At 40.9% G+C, this 21,884-nt stretch overlaps 1 protein-coding gene across 2 annotated transcripts in view; it reads left to right on the top strand.

Moving 5' to 3' along the window:
* Positions 1–21,884, top strand: part of LOC129708663 (metabotropic glutamate receptor 4-like) — a 780,176-nt gene that overhangs the window by 558,271 nt on the left and 200,021 nt on the right. For both annotated transcript variants that reach the window (XM_055654562.1, XM_055654563.1), the window contains one exon: positions 1,910–2,845. In XM_055654562.1, the coding sequence (XP_055510537.1) occupies positions 1,910–2,845 (936 nt within the window). The remainder of the gene's footprint in view (positions 1–1,909; positions 2,846–21,884) is intronic.

The following is a 21,884-nucleotide window of genomic DNA, read 5'->3' as shown; positions in this document are numbered from 1 at the left end:
AAGATGTTGTTCAGCTGGGAAGGGTGCAAAGCAAAATTACGAAGATGTTGTTATGACCTGCGGGCCTGAGCTACAGGGAGAGATGAGGCAGGCTAGGAATTTATTCTTTGGAGGATCAGAGATCTTGTAGAGGTGTACAAGATCACCTCAAGATAATGAGGCGAATAAGTAGCGTGGATTTTACCCAGAGTAGGGGAATCAAGAACCAGGGAACATAGGTTTAAGGTGAGAGGTGAAGGATTTAATACAAACCTGAGGGGCCACCTTTTTGCACTGAGTGAGTGAGTATATGGAACAGCTGCCAGAGAAGGAAGTTGAGGCAAATATTATGACAACATTTAAAATACATTTGATCAGGTACATGGATTGGAAAGGGTTAGAGGGATATGGGCCAGAGGCAGGGAGATGGGTCAAGTGTAGATGGGGTATCTTGGTCATCATGAGCAAGTTGGGCCAAAAGGCCTGTTTCCGTGCTGTATGACTCCATGAAGTTAGATTCACTGGCATGTTCAGGTTCCATGTTAAAGACAGGTACTTAAGTTTTTCTTGTAAAACTGCTTGGCATCTGTAACAATGTGTTATATGTCGAACTGTAATAACTGATATGTCACAACAGTATGTCAGGCACAGGACTAAAAACAAGTATCAATTTGCAACTTTTTTTCAAATGGTGTTCACCACACTACAAAGCATTAATGACTGGGTTAGCAAGAAGGTTGTGATTTCTTTGTAACTTCAGGATCCATAGGTAAGAACTTTGTGAGGATAGTGGCCAAACAATTTTCCCCTGTGTTTCCATAACAAGATGACTGACGTTGAGAGGAGAGGTTTCCAATTTCTAAAATTTTAACTTCCATATGCCACTCGGGCACAGTGGCACAGCTGGTAGAGCTGCTGCCTCACAGTGTCAGACACCCAGGTTTGATCCGGATCTCAGTTGCTGGCAGTGTGGAGTTTGCCCGTTCTCCGTGTGACCACATGGGTTTCCTCCGTGTGTTCCGGTTTCCTCCCACATCCCTAAGAAGTGCGAGTTTGTAGGTTAATTGCCCGCTGCAAAATTGCCCCTGGCGTGTATGGCGTGGATGAGAAAGTGACGTAACATAGAACGTGGGCGATCGGGTGATCGATGGTCGGCATGAACTCAGTGGTCTGAAGGACTTGGCTCAAAGCTGCATCTCAAAAACTAAAAAGCTAAATATTGTCTCTCATTGTTTACTGAATTCATGATATTAAAGATACATTAAAATTATTGCTATTGGCACAATAATCTGGTTTCGAAGCAGAGTTGCTTTACTGTAAAACAAGCACATGTGAACAGTGTTTGAGATTTACTGGCTATAGAATACAAAAATAAGGGAGACAACATTAAACTTATGCAAGATCTGGAAAAGCAGAAATATTGAGAAATACTTCAATTTTAATCGCATGACAACACAGCTAAAACACATGTGATAGAGAACACAGGACAAAACAAATAAGCAGAAGAAGTAAATCTAAAATTTAAAGCTTTATGCAAATCAAGGACGAGCCGCAACCTTGCCGCTCCTTCTTCTCCCCTCTCACATTGAGCAAAAGGTATAGAAGTGTGCAAACGCACATGCCCAGATTCAGGGACAGTTAGCACAACTAGGGAGCAGTCCTGAACCACTATCTATCTCATAGGAGAGCCTTGAACTATCTTTGATCGGCTTGCACTAAACGTTACTCCCATCGGCATGTATCTATACACTGTGGATTGTACAATGGGTCGATTGTAATTATGTATTGTCTTTCCGCTGACTGGTTAACACGCAGCAAAAGCTTTTCACTGTGCCTCGTTACTCGTGACAATAAAATAAACTGAACTAAACTATATTTACAATATGGTCACAAATGGATTGAATAAATGGCTTTTTTTGTCCCGTTTCAGACTAGTGCAATGAAATGGCCCTCCAGTTCCCGACGAATCCCGGTGTCAATTTGCAGCCTCCCGTGTAAACCAGGCGAGAGAAAGAAGATTGTGAAGGGCATTCCTTGTTGCTGGCACTGTGAACTGTGTGATGGATACCAATACCAGGTGGATAAGTACAATTGTAAGGTCTGCCACTTTGACATGAGACCCAATGAGAACCACACAGAATGCCATCCAATTCCTATAGTGAAACTGGAATGGTACTCCCCCTGGGCCGTTGCGCCTGTATTTTTTGCAATTATTGGGATCATCGCCACACTGTTTGTCGTCGTGACCTTCATACGCTACAACGACACACCCATAGTCAAGGCATCCGGACGGGAATTGAGTTATGTGCTTCTGACCGGGATTTTCCTCTGTTACGCTATTACCTTCCTGATGATAGCAGAGCCCGACGTGATCGTCTGCTCCATGCGGCGCATCTTCCTTGGGCTGGGAATGAGTATCAGCTACGCGGCTCTGCTCACCAAGACCAACAGGATATATCGGATATTCGAGCAAGGCAAGAAGTCGGTCAGTGCCCCCAGGTTTATTAGTCCAGCCTCGCAGCTCATGATAACTTTCAGCTTTACCTCCGTCCAACTGCTGGGAGTGTGCATCTGGTTCATTGCCGACCCTCCCCACTCCTACATCGACTACGACGACCAAAAGACTGCCAATCCGCAGTTTGCTCGTGGGATCCTCAAGTGCGATATTTCCGATCTCTCCCTCATCTGTTTACTTGGATATAGCATGCTCCTCATGGTCACCTGTACCGTGTATGCCATCAAAACCAGAGGGGTTCCAGAGACCTTCAATGAGGCCAAGCCCATTGGATTTACCATGTATACCACCTGCATTGTCTGGTTGGCCTTCATTCCAATATTTTTTGGGACTGCTCAGTCTGCAGAAAAAGTAAGTACCCACTATTTCTGCAAGTCTTTACGCTGCATCTGACAGATAACAATGGGTGCAATTATTTCAATTAATGGTGATAATTATAAATCTGAAAGATTGGCCAGCATTGGAGAATCCTAATGGTGGATTTCTTGATAGAAAAATCAGGAATCGGGATGACTTCAGTTTTTCCCAATTTTCCAATTTCCCCCTTTCCCCGGAGATTGCATTAACATAGAAACATAGAAATTAGGTGCAGGAGTAGGCCATTCGGACCTTCGAGCCTGCACCGCCATTCAATATGATCATGGCTGATCATCCAACTCAGTATCCCGTACCTGCCTTCTCTCCATACCCCCTGATCCCCTTAGCCACAAGGGCCACATCTAACTCCCTCTTAAATATTGCCAATGAACTGGCCTCAACTACCCTCTGTGGCAGAGAGTTCCAGAGATTCACCACTCTCTGCGTGGAAAAAAGTTCTTCTCATCTCGGTTTTAAAGGATTTCCCCTTTATCCTTAAGCTGTGACCCCTTGTCCTGGACTTCCCTAACATCGGGAACAATCTTCCTGCATCTAGCCTGTCCAACCCCTTAAGAATTTTGTAAGTTTCTATAAGATCCCCTCTCAATCTTCTAAATTCTAGAGAGTATAAACCAAGTCTATCCAGTCTTTCTTCATAAGACAGTCCTGACATCCCAGGAATCAGTCTGGTGAACCGTCTCTGCACTCCCTCTATGGCAATAATGTCCTTCCTCAGATTTGGAGACCAAAACTGTACGCAATACTCCAGGTGTGGTCTCACCAAGACCCTGTACAACTGCAGTAGAACCTCTCTGCTCCTATACTCAAATCCTTTTGCAATGAAAGCTAACATACCATTCGCTTTCTTTACTGCCTGCTGCACCTGCATGCCTACCTTCAATGACTGGTGTACCATGACACGCAGGTCTCGCTGCATCTCCCCCTTTCCCAATCGGCCACCATTTAGATAATAGTCTGCTTTCCTGTTTTTGCCACCAAAATGGATAACCTCACATTTATCCACATTATACTGCATCTGCCAAACATTTGCCCACTCACCCAGCCTATCCAAGTCACCCTGCAGTCTCCTAGCATCCTCCTCACAGCTAACACTGCCCCCCAGCTTAGTGTCATCCGCAAACTTGGAGATATTGCCTTCAATTCCCTCATCCAGATCATTAATATATATTGTAAATAGCTGGGGTCCCAGTACTGAGCCTTGGGGTACCCCACTAGTCACTGCCTGCCATTGTGAAAAGGACCCGTTTACTCCTACTCTTTGCTCCAAGACCCAGAACAATCTTCCCTGTTGTCTAAAGTACATAACCAGATTCAGATTTTGCTCTACCATCATCCTGTTCCAGAGCGTTCGACAACATTAAGTTCATGTCATGGGAGCAGAAATAGGCCATTTGGTCCATTGAGTCAACTCCGCCAGGCAGTCATGGCTGATTTTTCCCGCTCAACCCCTTTCTCCTGCCTTCTCCCCATAACCCTTGACACCCTTACCAATAAAGTATCTGTCAATATCCACCCAAATAATACCCAATGACTGGGCCTCCACAGCCATCTGTGGCAATGAATTCCACAGATCCATCTAAAGAATTTCCTGCTCATCTCCTTACTATAGGTACGTCCTTGTATTCTGAGGCTGTGTCCTCTGGTTCTAGACTCTCCCACTAATGGAAACATCCTCTCCACATCCACACTATACAGGTCTTTCACTATTCGATAAGTTTCAATGAGGTTCCTCAAGTGTGACTTACATTCTCTGTTACCTAGATATTTATCTGAAGGCATTTATTAGATTTATCAGAAGTCATTGGTCAGACCGCTTTCGGGGTACTGTGAGCAGTTTTGGGCTCAATATCTGAGGAGAGATGTGCTGTTGTTGGAGAAGGTCCAGAGGAGGTTTACGAGAATGATCCCAGGAATGATTGAGTTAACAAATGATGAGTGTTTAACGGCACTGGGCCTGTACTCCCTGAAGTTAAAGACGAGGGGAGACCTCACTGAAACTTACTAAACAGTGAAAGGCCTGGATAAAATGGATATGGAGAGGATGTTTCCACTAGTGGGAGAGTCCAGGACTAGAGGCCATAGCCTCAGAATAAAAGGATGTACCTTTAGAATGGTGATGAGGAGGGATTTCTTTAGTCGGAAGGTGGTGAATCTGTGGAATTAATTGCCGTAAATGGCTGTGGAGGCCATCAATGTATACTTTTTAAGGCAGAGATTGATAGATTCTTGATTGCTAAGGGTGTCAAGGGATATCAGAAGAAGGCAGGAGAAGGGTTGAAAGGGATAGATAGATCAGCCATGACTAAACGGCAGTGCTGACTCGATGTGCCGAATGGCCTACTGGTCTTATGACATGAACTAATGCCCTGGAAACATTGCATGGGCAGTGATGTTGCTTCTCTGCCTGGTTAGTGCACCAAATTATAGGGAAATAATAATGCAATGCACACAGCAAGTGTTGCATAGCACAAGGGACACTTCAAGTTGCTACATGCCTGCCACAGTGTGCCCCAGAAATAAACAAGTGTTTCTGGACTTAACTTTAGCCTGCTGGTGTGTGCTTACCACAATAGGTTTGGCCCTGTCCATAATACAATTCAAATCCCATGCACTTAAAAATACAAGGCAAAACCAAATTGCCATCCATTTTACGGAGTGTCCCAAGCATTTGGGCAACTTGTAAATCAAGGTGATTACCTCCAGAGTTTTGTCGGGATACGATCTAATAGATTGATGTTGTTGATTATGAGCAGTGGAGAACACCTTGTTCTATTCTTCAGATGGTTTTCCAATACGATTGCCTCTTTTGAAATGTTATTTTATCAGCAACTGTGCTAAGTACATGAATATTCATTGATAAATTATTCAAAATGTATTAATTTCTATTCTACTTTCCTATTTCACACCTCTACATAAACCTAAGAAGACCTAGCAAAACAAGTATTTGTTTGATTATTCGCAATGTTTGCTTATTAATGTTGTCCTTTCTTGCCTTGTTGAAAATGAAAGAATATGATTTGAGGTCTATGGGGAACAGTTGCTCAATGTGATAGAAGAAATGAATCTGTTGCAGTTCTGGAACGTATTGTCCAAGTACAAGAAGTTAGAAAGTTGTCCATTGGCTAATATAGTAGATGGTACTTTTGTACTCTTGACTTGAATGGATCCAAATATTCAAAGCAGTGCTGCATGCATATTCACTGGCATCTGGAAATACAATGGAGGTGAATTGCCAGGCAGTTGTTATTCTAAAGTTCTGCTGGAAGTGAATCAACTTGTATTGATTTTAATGGGAGACGCAGTGAGTCACATCAACATTTTTCAGCAAACTGTCCTTTCTAAGAACAAAATGTGAAAACAAGAATGGAAATAATTTTACAGCTTTATATTTTGGCAAATGTCAAAAATGCCCACTACATAATGATACTACCACAATGTTTAAGAAGCATTTAGGTAGGTACATGGATAGGACAGGTTTAGAGAGATAGGCCAAATGCAGGCAGGTGGGCCTAGTGTAGATGGGACATGTTGGTAGGTGTGGGCAAGTTGGGCTGAAGAACGTGATTCTACACTGCGTGACTCTATAACAAAGAGGGTGATTTTCATTCAATTTGTCAAAAAAATAGATATAGAGTACACCTGAATTTGTGATGGAGTTAAGCTTCCCTTTACTAGTCCAGTCTTAAAATCCCAACTTTTGAGGGACCTTTACTTTCAGAAATGTCATAATGAATGCAGATAACGTGAGCCATCTAGATAACGTGTCTTTAACTTTGCGAATCAATTATATCCTATCAAGTTTTTTTTTTTTGGTTTTTTTATTTTATTAGAAGTACAGTCATATGGCACCAAAGTGCCTAATATATATTTTCATAATACATTTTATGTACAACTTCTTTTTTTTTTGTTACATTGAAAAAAGATTAGAATAAGAAAAAGAAGTTAGATAGTAAAGGATAGAAAGATGTGAAATATATAGTGTGTGAAGAAAGAAAACGAGTAAATGGAGAAAGAGAAAATAGAGAAAAGAAAATAAAATAAAAAAGAAAAGGAGATCATTATTTATAATCTTGACCAAATCCAGTCCTGAAACAGTTATTTTACAATTGTGTTGCACCATATGATTCCAAAAAAACGACGAATGAAGACCAACTCGTTATGAATTGGTCTGATTTATCCATTAGGAGGAATCGCATTTCCTCAAGATGAGCGGTGTCCAACATACTTGCAATCCACATTTTAAGCGTTGGTATTGATGTACCCTTCCAAAATTTAAGTATTAATTTTTTTGCTATTATTAAACCATAGTTAAGGAATAGATTTTGAGATGTGTTTCAATTTATTCCCATCTTTCCCATTACGCCAAATATAATCATTTTCAGTATTAGGTTCCATTCTTGTCTTGAATAATTTTGTAAATATTTCAAAAATATCATTCCAAAATCTATAAAGTTTTATGCAGGAAACTAAGGAGTGTGTTGCCTTTTGGCCTAGACATTTATCACAAGTGGTGGATATATTTGGATAAAATTTGTTCAATCTTGTTTTTGAATAATATAATCTATGTACAATTTTAAATTGAATTAGATTATGTCTTACATTAATTGAACATTTGTGAATATATATCAAGTATTTTTCCCATGTGACCTTCGTGATTTTTATCATTAGTTCCCGTTCCCACTCTTCTCTAAGTACCTGTCGATGGTAGGTCTATATTTAGAATACTATTATATAAATATGATATTAATTTTTGTGTCAGCTTCAATATTCATTGCTTCTTCCAATATTTCAGAGGTTATTTTTTGATATCCTTGTATATATTTTTTCATGAAATCGCAAATCTGAAGATATTTAAAATATTGGTTGTTTTTCAATTTAAATTTTAATTGTAATTGTCAATCAATCAATCAATCAATCAACCAATCAATCAATCAATCAATCAATCAATCTAGCACTTTATTCATCCCTGAGGGGCGGTAGAAGTTGGCCGCGGGTCGGCAGTGATGGCTTCTTCCTCCCCCGGGTCCCCCACGAGGGATCCCGGGCTATAGACGCCGCACCAGCTGGAGCTCTGCAGACCGCGGCTTCAAGCTGCGACTTCAGGCTGCCGGCTGCCCCGGGCCAGCGAAATGGAGCGCTCCCCTCCAGCGAGCCCCAGCGAGGACTCACCTGCTCCACGCCGAGAGTCCACGCTGCGCCCGCCGCTGAAGCCCCAGGCACGTCTCTGGGAAAGGCCGTGCCGATCCTTGATGTTAGGCCACGGGGGAGGCGACCTGGAAAAAGTCGCCTCTCCATGGAGGAGGCGACCGAAGCAGTTTCCCCCTCAACCTCCCCCCCCCCACACCACCCCCCACACAAGACACACTAAAAAACATTAAATACACACTTTACATACTAAAAAATAAAAGTTGAAAAAACTGACGAACTGCTGACATGGCTGCTGCCAGAACAGCGCCTCCCCGAGTAATTGTTGGAATGATAGTAGGTTTCCCATTTCGTACATATCCCCGATCCTTCTAATTCTGAGACTTTCCCATTGGTTATATGTCTTATCAATAAGAGATGGTTTAAATAACGGGTTATTCGCTATTGGCATTAACAGTGATAGATTTCTTAATTTTAAAGATAATTTTATTTGTTTCCAAATTCTTATTGTACCATATATAATTGGGTTCTTCTTATATATTGTGTTATTCAGTTTTTTTGGGGAGAAGAGGATCGTTCCTATATTACAAGGATGGCAATCCTCCTCCATTTTTGTCCATATCCTATCGAGTTCTGATGGATTGATATGTATTCAGAGATAATTTATAAACTTTGTGAATGATGAAAAGTGAATTGCAAGAACATTTTTAACAAAGATTTAGTGTGAATTTATTAAAACAAATTTATAATTCAGTTTAAGCTCTCAGTTTCCCTTTGTTCTTGAATACAGAGATATTCAGAAAAATATATGAAAATAATGCAATGTATCTGAGATTAGGCCACATTTGGAATATTGTGTGCAGTTTTGGTCACCCCATTACAAGAAAGATGTTGAAGCTTTGGAGAGGGTGCAGAGGAGGTTTACCAGAATGTGGTTTGGATTAGAAAGTTTCAGCTACAGGGGTAGGTTGGCTCCACTTAGATTGGGCTCCTGCATTGTAGGCAATGCTAGCTTCACCACTGTGCCATTTGTGGACCTTGGAGAGTTTGTGTTACATGATGTCTGCAGAAAATAGAGGAAAATGTATTAAACTACTTCAGTTTCTAAAACAATTCAATATACTGAATTTTACTGGAGATTATATTTTTGTCTATCAGGATAAAGGGAAACAAAACTCACTATGGTTGGACGCCCAAAGGCCCAAAGCTGTTGAATCTGGGCATTTACAAGACAAGGCAACAGCCCATGTATTTGTATCATAAATGTCAGCATCATTCTTGTAGAAATAGATGAACTGAAATGGTCTGTACCTTTCATTATGTAACGAGATATTAGCCAAGCCTCCGGAATAGTTCAGCTGTCCTGTATCTCTGCTCTCAAACAGGAAATAGAACGTAAAGAACAACATAGAACAGTACAGCACAGGAACTGGCCCCTTCGGCCCACAGTTTTGCACTAAACATGATTCCGTTAAACTGATCCCACCTGTCTGTACATGATCCATATCCCTCTATTCCTTGCACTTCCATGTGCCTTTCTAAAAGCCTCTTAAACGCCACAATCGTATCTGCCTCCACCATCATCCCTGGCAATACGTTCCAGGCCCCCCACCACTCTATTTAAAATACATGCCCCACACATCTCCAGTAAACATTTCCCCTTGCATCTTGTAGCTATGCCCTCCAGTATTAGACCTTTCACCCTGGGTGAAAAGTTCTGACTTTCTACCTTATCTATCCCTCTTGTAATGTTATATACCTATCACCGTCTCCCTCAACCTCCCATGTTCCAGAGAAAAACAATCCCAGTTATTCATCCTCTCCCTATAGCTGTCACCTTCAAATCCAGGCAAATTCTGGTAAATCAGAAAGAGGGAGGGGACTTTACAATGATGAATGGATTTAATAGTGCAAATGAGTCCACATATGACACTATAAAAAGAATTTTCCTGGAATCCAACATTACTATATGTAAGTCCTTGTATTCTGAGGCTGTGTCCTCTGGTTCTAGACTCTCCCACTATTGGAAACATCCTCTCCACATCCACACTATACAGGTCTTTCACTATTCGATAAGTTTCAATGAGGTTCCTCAAGTGTGACTTACATTCTCTGTTACCTAGATATTTATCTGAAGGCATTTATTAGATTTATCAGAAGTCATTGGTCAGACCGCTTTCGGGGTACTGTGAGCAGTTTTGGGCTCAATATCTGAGGAGAGATGTGCTGTTGTTGGAGAAGGTCCAGAGGAGGTTTACGAGAATGATCCCAGGAATGATTGAGTTAACAAATGATGAGTGTTTAACGGCACTGGGCCTGTACTCCCTGAAGTTAAAGACGAGGGGAGACCTCACTGAAACTTACCAAACAGTGAAAGGCCTGGATAAAATGGATATGGAGAGGATGTTTCCACTAGTGGGAGAGACCAGGACTAGAGGCCATAGCCTCAGAATAAAAGGATGTACCTTTAGAATGGTGATGAGGAGGGATTTCTTTAGTCGGAAGGTGGTGAATCTGTGGAATTAATTGCCGTAAATGGCTGTGGAGGCCATCAATGTATACTTTTTAAGGCAGAGATTGATAGATTCTTGATTGCTAAGGGTGTCAAGGGATATCAGAAGAAGGCAGGAGAAGGGTTGAAAGGGATAGATAGATCAGCCATGACTGAACGGCAGTGCTGACTCGATGTGCCGAATGGCCTACTGGTCTTATGACATGAACTAATGCCCTGGAAACATTGCACGGGCAGTGATGTTGCTTCTCTGCCTGGTTAGTGCACCAAATTATAGGGAAATAATAATGCAATGCACACAGCAAGTGTTGCATAGCACAAGGGACACTTCAAGTTGCTACATGCCTGCCACAGTGTGCCCCAGAAATAAACAAGTGTTTCTGGACTTAACTTTAGCCTGCTGGTGTGTGCTTACCACAATAGGTTTGGCCCTGTCCATAATGCAATTCAAATCCCATGCACTTAAAAATACAAGGCAAAACCAAATTGCCATCCATTTTACGGAGTGTCCCAAGCATTTGGGCAACTTGTAAATCAAGGTGATTACCTCCAGAGTTTTGTCGGGATACAATCTAATAGATTGATGTTGTTGATTATGAGCAGTGGAGAACACCTTGTTCTATTCTTCAGATGGTTTTCCAATACGATTGCCTCTTTTGAAATGTTGTTTTATGAGCAACTGTGCTAAGGACATGAATATTCATTGATAAATTATTCAAAATGTATTAATTTCTATTCTACTTTCCTATTTCACACCTCTACATAAACCTAAGAAGACCTAGCAAAACAAGTATTTGTTTGATTATTCGCAATGTTTGCTTATTTATGTTGTCCTTTCTTGCCTTGTTGAAAATGAAAGAATATGATTTGAGGTCTATGGGGAACAGTTGCTCAATGTGATAGAAGAAATGAATCTGTTGCAGTTCTGGAACGTATTGTCCAAGTACAAGAAGTTAGAAAGTTGTCCATTGGCTAATATAGTAGACGGTACTTTTGTACTCTTGACTTGAATGGATCCAAATATTCAAAGCAGTGCTGCATGCATATTCATTGGCATCTGGAAATACAATGGAGGTGAATTGCCAGGCAGTTGTTATTCTAAAGTTCTGCTGGAAGTGAATCAACTTGTATTGATTTTAATGGGAGACGCAGTGAGTCACATCACCATTTTTCAGCAAACTGTCCTTTCTAAGAACAAAATGTGAAAACAAGAATGGAAATAATTTTACAGCTTTATATTTTGGCAAATGTCAAAAATGCCCACTACAAAATGATACTACCACAACGTTTAAGAAGCATTTAGGTAGGTCCATGGATAGGACAGGTTTAGAGAGATGGGCCAAATGCAGGCAGGTGGGACTAGTGTAGATGGGACATGTTGGTAGGTGGGACATGTTGGTAGGTGTGGGCTTAAGCTTCCCTTGATGGAGTTAAGCTTCCCTTTACTAGTCCAGTCTTAGAATCCCAACTTTTGAGGGACCTTTACTTTCAGAAATGTCATAATGAATGCAGATTACGTGAGCCATCTAGATAACATGTCTTTAACTTTGCGAATCAATTATATCCTATCAAGTTTTTTTTTTTTGGTTTTTTTTATTTTATTAGAAGTAAGTACAGTCATATGGCACCAAAGTGCCTAATATATATTTTCATAATACATTTTATGTACAACTTCTTTTTTTTTTTGTTACATTGAAAAAAGATTAGAATAAGAAAAAGAAGTTAGATAGTAAAGGATAGAAAGATGTGAAATATATAGTGTGTGAAGAAAGAAAACGAGTAAATGGAGAAAGAGAAAATAGAGAAAAGAAAATAAAATAAAAAAGAAAAGGAGATCATTATTTATAATCTTGACCAAATCCAGTCCTGAAACAGTTATTTTACAATTGTGTTGCACCATATGATTCCAAAAAAACGACGAATGAAGACCAACTCGTTATGAATTGGTCTGATTTATCCATTAGGAGGAATCGCATTTCCTCAAGATGAGCGGTGTCCAACATACTTGCAATCCACATTTTAAGCGTTGGTATTGATGTACCCTTCCAAAATTTAAGTATTAATTTTTTTGCTATTATTAAACCATAGTTAAGGAATAGATTTTGAGATGTGTTCAATTTATTCCCATCTTCCATTACGCCAAATATAATCATTTCAGTATTAGGTTCCATTCTTGTCTTGAATAATTTTGTAAATATTTCAAAAATATCATTCCAAAATCTATAAAGTTTTATGCAGGAAACTAAGGAGTGTGTTGCCTTTTGGCCTAGACATTTATCACAAGTGGTGGATATATTTGGATAAAATTTGTTCAATCTTGTTTTTGAATAATATAATCTATGTACAATTTTAAATTGAATTAGATTATGTCTTACATTAATTGAACATTTGTGAATATATATCAAGTATTTTTCCCATGTAACCTTCGTGATTTTTATCATTAGTTCCCGTTCCCACTCTTCTCTAAGTACCTCTGTCGATGGTAGGTCTATATTTAGAATACTATTATATAAATATGATATTAACTTTTGTGTCAGCTTCAATATTCATTGCTTCTTCCAATACTTCAGAGGTTATTTTTTGATATCCTTGTATATATTTTTTCATGAAATCGCAAATCTGAAGATATTTAAAATATTGGTTGTTTTTCAATTTAAATATTAATTGTAATTGTCAATCAATCAATCAATCAAGCAGTTTATTCATCCTCGAGGGGCAATTTAAAAGGGCAATTACAATTTTAAAAAAAAAAAGAAAGAATCAACGAAGAGACAAACAATCAAAGCTACTCTCAATCAATATAGCACACAAAATGTAACACAAACATCCACCACAGCATTCATCACTGTGGTGGAAGGCACAAAAATTTGGCCAGTCCTCCTCCATTTCCCCTCCGTGGACAGGACCAGAGTCCAGAGTCAGTCCAGGATCGGCTCTTCCTCACCGGAGACCGCGGCTTTAGATTGTTGGAGGCCGCAGGCCGGCGGTCAAGATTTAAAGTCCCCGCCGCAGCCAGAAGCACCGTAGACTGCAGGGCCGGCGGTCGAAAGCTCCCCTCCAGGGGTGATGGTAAGTCCATGCCGGCCCCGCGGTAGAAGTTGGCCGTGGGCCGGCAGTGATGGCTTCTTCCTCCCCCGGGTCCCCCACGAGGGATCCCGGGCTGTAGACGCCGCACCAGCTGGAGCTCTGCAGACCGCGGCTTCAGGCTGCGACTTCAGGCTGCCAGCTGCCCCGGGCCAGCGAAATGGAGCGCTCCCCTCCAGCGAGCCCCAGCGAGGGCTCACCTGCTCCACGCCGAGAATCCACGCTGCGCCCGCCGCTGAAGCCCCGGGCACGTCTCCGGGAAAGGCCGCGCCGATCCTTGATGTTAGGCCACGGGGGAGGCGACCTGGAAAAAGTCGCCTCTCCATGGAGGAGGCGACCGAAGCGGTTTCCCCCTTACCCCCCCACACCACCCCCCACACAAGACACACGAAGGAACATTAAATACAAACTTTAAAACATACTAAAAAATTAAAAAATGTTGAAAAAACTGACAAACTGCTGACATGGCTGCTGCCAGAACAGCGCTTCCCCGAGTAATTGTTGGAATGATAGTAGGTTTCCCATTTCGTACATATCCCCGATCCTTCTAATTCTGAGACTTTCCCATTGGTTATATGTCTTATCAATAAGAGATGGTTTAAATAACGGGTTATTCGCTATTGGCATTAACAGTGATAGATTTCTTAATTTTAAAGATAATTTTATTTGTTTCCAAATTCTTATTGTACCATATATAATTGGGTTCTTCTTATATATTGTGTTATTCAGTTTTTTTGGGGAGAAGAGGATCGTTCCTATATTACAAGGATGGCAATCCTCCTTCTCCATTTTTATTCATATCCTATCGAGTTCTGATGGATTGATATGTATTCAGAGATAATTTATAAACTTTGTGAATGATGAAAAGTGAATTGCAAGAACATTTTTAACAAAGATTTAGTGTGAATTTATTAAAACAAATTTATAATTCAGTTTAAGCTCTCAGTTTCCCTTTGTTCTTGAATACAGAGATATTCAGAAAAATATATGAAAATAATGCAATGTATCTGAGATTAGGCCACATTTGGAATATTGTGTGCAGTTTTGGTCATCCCGATACAGGAAATGTTGAAGCTTTGGAGAGGGTGCAGAGGAGGTTTACCAGAATGTGGTTTGGATTCGAGAGTTTCAGCTACAGGGGTAGGTTGGCTCCACTTAGATTGGGCTCCTGCATTGTAGGCAATGCTAGCTTCACCACTGTGCCATTTGTGGACCTTGGAGAGTTTGTGTTACATGATGTCTGCAGAAAATAGAGGAAAATGTATTAAACTACTTCAGTTTCTAAAACAATTCAATATACTGAATTTTACTGGAGATTATATTTTTGTCTATCAGGATAAAGGGAAACAAAACTCACTATGGTTGGACGCCCAAAGGCCCAAAGCTGTTGAATCTGGGCATTTACAAGACAAGGCAACAGCCCATGTATTTGTACTCATCAAATGTCAGCATCATTCTTGTATAAATAGATGAACTGAAATGGTCTGTACCTTTCAATATATGTAACGAGATATTAGCCAAGCCTCCGGAATAGTTCAGCTGTCTGTATCTCTGCTCTCAAACAGGAAATAGAACGTAAAGAACAACATAGAACAGTACAGCACAGGAACTGGCCCTTTCGGCCCACAGTTTGCACTAAACATGATGCCGTTAAACTGATCCCACCTGTCTGTACATGATCCATATCCCTCTATTCCCTGCACTTCCACATGCCTATCCAAAAACCTTTTAAACACCACCACTACCATCTGCCATCTATCGTATCTGCCTCCACCATCATCCCTGGCAATACGTTCCAGGCCCCCACCACTCTATTTAAAATACATGCCCCACACATCTCCAGTAAACATTTCCCCTTGCATCTTGTAGCTATGCCCTCCAGTATTAGACCTTTCCACCCTGGGTGAAAAGTTCTGACTTTCTACCTTATCTATCCCTCTTGTAATGTTATATACCTATCAAGTCTCACCTCAACCTCCAATGTTCCAGAGAAAACAATCCCAGTCTATTCATCCTCTCCCTATAGCTGAAACCTTCAAATCCAGGCAGCATTCTGGTAAATCAGAAAGAGGGAGGGGACTTTAAAATGATGAATGGATTTAATAGTGCAAATGAGTCCACATATGACACTATGAAAAAGCCAAAGGAAGGAATTCCAACATTACTAGGCATGTGGAGTAATTAATAACACCAGTCTTATCCAGAACTTCCCTATATAATTGTGATAGGGACCTTTCGTGGGCAATAGAAAAACTAGACTGAGAGAAGTCAGCTTTTAAACTGATTCATTAAATTTGTTGCCAAGGTTTCTTCCTGCTGTTTATATATTTTAATTGGTTAAGTCTATGCCATTCCCTATGTGCATTGAATATCTTTACTTCACACGCAATAACAATTGGGCATTGAAGAAATTGGTCTCTAAGCTGAAAAGCAGGAGATATTAACATGTATCAGAATTGGAGGCACTTAAATAGAATCCAAAGAAAAATTAACGTATGTTTCAATTTCCACTGAACTGCTGAATTGACATTTTAGAAATTTGAAATAAATGTTAAATTGTATTTTTCTTATTCAATATTCCAATTAGCATTTAAATTGTCATAAAGTATCAAACTATTCTAAGAAAATCTAGAAATATGAATTAATGAGCCAATTACATTGATTCTGGTGGTCTGCTATCAATGTGTTGAGATTTGGCTCAATCGCCAATCTTAAATATTCTATGTGCTGGTGAAGCAGTTTTCTCAGTGGAAAGCCTCACAAATGAGACTTGCAAATAAGGGTACTTAAAACATAACAAAGATGTGTGCTGGGTTACATCTTCCTTCCTGAATTAGATTATAATTTGAATCTAATGAATCGTCAATTATCGTTCCCTCCAAAATGTTGGTGATTTCAAGACAATGGACACTTTGCAGTGCGCTCTTTTTTTCTTTCCTCAACTATTATAAAAATCTGGTATATCTGTTGGGCTTAAGAATAGAAATCAGGTGCTGTATAAAAATCATTCACTCTAAACTTTACATTCTTATCGATGGCCTCCAAAAAACACTTCTACGAAATGTCCTATGCTGTCTGTGCGGAGTTTGCATGTTCTCCCTGTGACTGGGTGGATTTCCTCCAGATATTCTGGTTTCCTCCCACATCACAAAGACGTGCATGTTTGTAGGCTAATCAACCTCTGTGAAATTTCCCCTAGTCTGTAGGAGTGGATGGGAAAGTGGGATAACATAGAATAGTGTGAAGGGGTGATTAATGCGCAGTGTGAACTCGATGGGCTGAAGGGCCTGTTTCATGCTTTTTTAAACAATCTTTCATTGCAAGATGACTGAGTAAAGAAACAAAGGTTACCTTTGTCTGAAGAAGGATCTCGACCCGAATCGTCACCCATTCCTTCTCTCCGGAGATGCTGCCTGTCCCGCTGAGTTACTCCAGCATTTTGTTTCTATTTAATTATTCAGGATCAAACATACAATACAAGAACTTCAGGATCAAACATACAATACAGGAACTGTGCAGAATTCCTCCGACATTTTCCACGGCTCCACATACATTTGTTAGTGTTATATTTGGTAGTGTTCCCAAAAACGGTAATTATACCCGGAATCCTTGCCACTCGTGTGACCCCTTGGGGTGCTATCCCTTCCCTCATTTGAGGGACGTCTCCACGAAACCCTACCCCCAATGTCCAGCAACAGAAGGCCCCTAGACTGTTGTCCTCCCTCCCAGAGCCTTGGCGTGGTAAGCCACAGTTGTGGCGTTATGGAGTGTTGTGTACCGTTTAGTCTCTGTATATCTCACATACTGCCATAGAGGTAGAGTGGTACACACTCAGCAGACAGTCCTGAGATGGAAGAGCTTTTCCAAAAGGAAAGATTAGGTGCAATAAATCTATTTTCTAAATATAGAGCCGAAGGGGATGAGAGAGTGTTTCTTGACAATTTACAAAATTCTGTCAGCCAGAGAGATTGGATGTGTGGAGGATTTTTTTTGGTTCAAGTGGGAAAGGGGGCATGTCTAGAATCAGGCATCAAAGTCTCAGGTTACATTTATAAAGTTAAACGACAGTTGACACAAGAAACTGCAGACGCTGGATTACATAGAAAGGCACAAATGCTGGTGAACCTCAGCGGGTCGGGCAGCATCTCTGAACTACGTGGATAGATGACGTTTCAAGCCTGAAGATGGGGCTCTGACCCGAAACGTCACCCATACTTTTCTCCAGAGATACAGCCTGATCTGCTGAGTTATTCCAGCATTTTGTGTCTATTCTATACTCAATACCCTGACTGATGAAGACCAATGTACCGTAAGCCTTCTTGACCATCCTATCTACCTGCAAAGGCACTTTCATGGATCGATGTACCTGCACTCGCAGACCCCTCTGTTCTATAACAATCCCCAGGGCCCTAACATTCCAAAATGCAAAACCTCTGCACACATCTGCATTCATCATTATTATTCCTCAGCCTACTGGCCCAACCGATCAAGATCCTACTATAATTTTAGATAACCATCTTCACTATCTACGATGCCACCCATTTTAGTGCCATCCACACACTTAAGTTTAACCGATGTGGAGAAATAGGTTTATTTATTTCCTGTAATTAAGAAATGGCAAGTTTTACTTTATCTATCACTCCCTCCTAACCCCATTCTCATGCCTTTGCCCCATAACCACTGACACCCATTCTAATCAAGAATCTTATATAGCGCTGCTTTAAAAATATCCATTGACTTGGCCCCACAGCTTATCTGATTGAAAGACAAATGGACATCTCTTTATCTCAGATGATTGGGAATGTGCAGAGATTTATTAACCTGATGGACAGGTATGTCTTTATTTTACTGGATGACACCTTAAATTATTTTCACTGGAGAAATGTATTTATTTTAATTCCTGGTGGATGTTGTAGAAATGTGAAGAGATGCATGGACATGATAGAACGATAATTAAATCGGTAGGAAGGAACTGCAGATGCTGGACTGCAGACACTGAAGATAAACACAGAATTCTGGGCTAATTCAGCGGTGCAGGCAGTATTTATGAAGAAACGGAATTGGTGAAGTTTCGGGTTGAGGCTCTTCTTCATTCTGTGTTCTGTGTCATGGGTTACATCTACCTTCCTGAATTAGATTATAATTTGAATCTAATGAATCATCAATTAACCTTCCCTCCAAAATGTTGGTGATTTCAAGACAATGGACACTTTGCAGTGCGCTCAGTTGAGGTAGGTACTATCGCAATGTTTAAGAAACGTTTAGATATGTATATGGATAGTATAGGTTTAGAGGGATATGAGCCAAATGTAGGCAGGTGGGACTAGTGTAAAAGTCTGAAGAAGGGTTCCAACTCGAAACGCCACCCATCCTTTTTGTCCAGAGATACTGCATGACCTGCTGAGTTACTCCAGCATTTTGTATCTATCTAAGACATTGGTGAGGCTGAATTTGGAATATTGACTTCAATTTTGGTCACCCTGCTATAGAAAGGATGTTGTTAAACTGGAAAGAGTACAGAGAAGATTTACACGAATGTTGCCAGGACTCAAGGGCCTGAGCGACAAGTTGGCCATGTTAGGACTTTATTCCTTGAACGCAGGAGGGGTGAACTTATAGAGGTGTATAGAGTCCTGAGGGGACTAGATAGGGTGAATGCACAGTGTATTTACCCAGATTAGGGGAATCAAGAACCAGAGGACATAGGTTTCAGGTGAAAGGGGAAAGATTTAATAGGAATCTGAGGGGAAACTATTTCATTCAGAGAGTGGTGTGTATTTGGAACGAGCTACTTGAGGATCAGTTGAGGCAGGTACTCTGACAACATCTAAGAGGCATTTGGACAGGTATATTGCTAGGAAACGTTTAGAGGAATATGGTCCAAAAGAGGGTACGTGGGACTATTGTATATGGGCATTTTGGGCAGCATGGGCAAGTTGAGCCAAAGGACCTGTTTTTATGCTGTATCTTTGACTCCTGTGGGACCTAATTTGTGAGTGTAGAAGAGTTTAGGAGAGTATGAAAAAGTGTCATGGTCGTGCTGTATCGCCGAAGTAGAACACCTCCTTTGACTTTCCTCGACTATGTAGAGAACCTCCTACAAATATGTTAAAGACCTCCTTCGAATATGCAGAAGACCTCCTTCGATCTCCTTTGACCTCCTTCGACTATGTTGAAGACTAGCTTCGACTAGTTTCGGGAAAATTGGACACCGAATAGTGGAGAGGGAAGACGATCACCTTCGACTATACTAACACTATCTATGACTACCTTCAACTACCCTCGATTACCTTTGATTACCTTTGATTACCTACAAATAACATGCCAACACACTACGACCTACTTTGACTAAACCTACGAGTAAAAAAAATATAGATTTTTTTTCCATGGTGACCTTTTTTTACTCGCGAACAATTTTCAGCATGCTGAAAAAAACGCCTCGACCAAACTGAGGCCTCAAGTACGCGTGGACTACTTTAGAGCATGAACGTTATAAAGACCTCCTAGGACCTCGTGTCAACTATGCTGCGAGCATGAGTTGAGGGTAAACTCTTCTAAACTCGCAAATTAGGTCCCCTCACCTGTTTCTATATCTCATTACAAGGCAAGTAAACACCCAATATTGTCAGCAATGTCCACAACCTGTGAATGAATAAATAAGTATTATATGAAGAGCTTATTTTATTAGACAATATTTGGTGGTTCTTAGGGTCTGGCCTCAATGTAGAATGGATTAGCACATTGATTAGCCATCTTTTAGATTTGAATTGTAATTAGGATTAATGATTTAAACCATTTTTCAAAGCCAGTTGGATCTTTGAGAATCAGCTTGGCCCATTTGCACTTCTCTTGTAATTCAGATTCCTGACACATATGTGCACCACCAACCCTAGTCTTCAGTTAGATTTTACACCATTTGACCTAAGGGGCAAATAAATATCATGTATGAATTAAAAGATTTGTTGGGCCAGCTCTCTCTGTCTGTCTGTCTGTCTGTCTGTCTGTCTGTCTGTCTGTCTGTCTGTCTGTCTGTCCGTCTGTCCCTCTCCCTTTCTTTTCCTGTCTGCGTTGTAATTAAATTTGTGCAAAAATGATCCCCCATAGCACTATGATTTTTCACCACTTTACTCACCAATCTCCTCTGCTGCAAGTCAAATAATTTTCATTCCGATCGGTGAAATAGTACAAAGGTTATGAAGGTTTTGAAGGATCTCCCTCCCCCAAATCCCCCTCCCCCAATCCCCCCTCCTCCGCACGCACCCCACATCCCCCTCCCCCCCACACCCTCCCTCCCCCACACACACCCCCCCTCCCCCACACACACCCCACCCTCCCCCACACCCCCCTCCCCCCCCAACCCCCCTCCCCCCCACCCCCACGTATGGGGTTGTAGGTTAATTGGCTTGGGTAAAAATTGTAAATTGTCCCTGTAGTGTCGCTGGTCGGCGCGGACACGGTGGGCCGAAGGGCCTGTTTCCACACTGTATCTCTAAAGTAAAGTTTACCTACCAACTATTCCAGAGATGCTGACTGACCTGCTGAGTTGCATTAGCACTGTGTCCTTTTGTGTAAACCAGTATCTGCAGTCCTTTTTTTCTAAGTATTCATATTGCTGTTTAGTGGGTTATATTCGTAGACAGCTGTGATTTTCCAAATAGGTTGTTGCGTACTGAGGGCGGAGCCACTCATCTAATTCCCACTCTGTGTATTAATAAAGGTTTAATAACAAAAGACTGAGAAATCCAAGAGTAACTGTATTAACCAGGCAGTCCCAAATGCAGTGTGTATGAATTGCAGATAAGACTGCAAATCTGTGTTGATAATTTTCTTTAGAATATAGTCCCATTGAATAGCGGGGGGAAATGCTCAAGGTGTATATAATTCATAATATTATGAATCTGCAGATGTTACATAGGAATCTGCAGATGTTCTGTGTGTAGACACACAAAGTGCTGGGGTAACTCGACATTTCAGGCAGCATCCATGGAGAAAATGGATGGGTGGCGTTTTCGATCGGGACCCTTATCCAGATTCAGATTCAGATTCAGATTCAATTTTAATTGTCATTGTCAGTGTACAGTACAGAGACAACAAAATGCATTTAGCATGAAGATTATCCAGACTGTTTGATGTCTGAGGAATTACCTTCAAATGAAATATAAGTTTACAAAAAGCTAAAATCCCGTTATGGATCGGGTCGACTATCCAAACTGTTTGATGTCTAGGGAATTACCTTCAAAGGAAAACCTGAAAGACTGAAATCCCTTGATC

Source organism: Leucoraja erinacea, chromosome 24 (assembly GCF_028641065.1).
Source record: "Leucoraja erinacea ecotype New England chromosome 24, Leri_hhj_1, whole genome shotgun sequence".
Classification (NCBI taxonomy): domain Eukaryota; kingdom Metazoa; phylum Chordata; class Chondrichthyes; order Rajiformes; family Rajidae; genus Leucoraja; species Leucoraja erinaceus.
The sequence above is the reverse complement of the archived record's forward strand: the minus strand, read 5'-3'. Positions and strand labels throughout refer to the sequence as shown.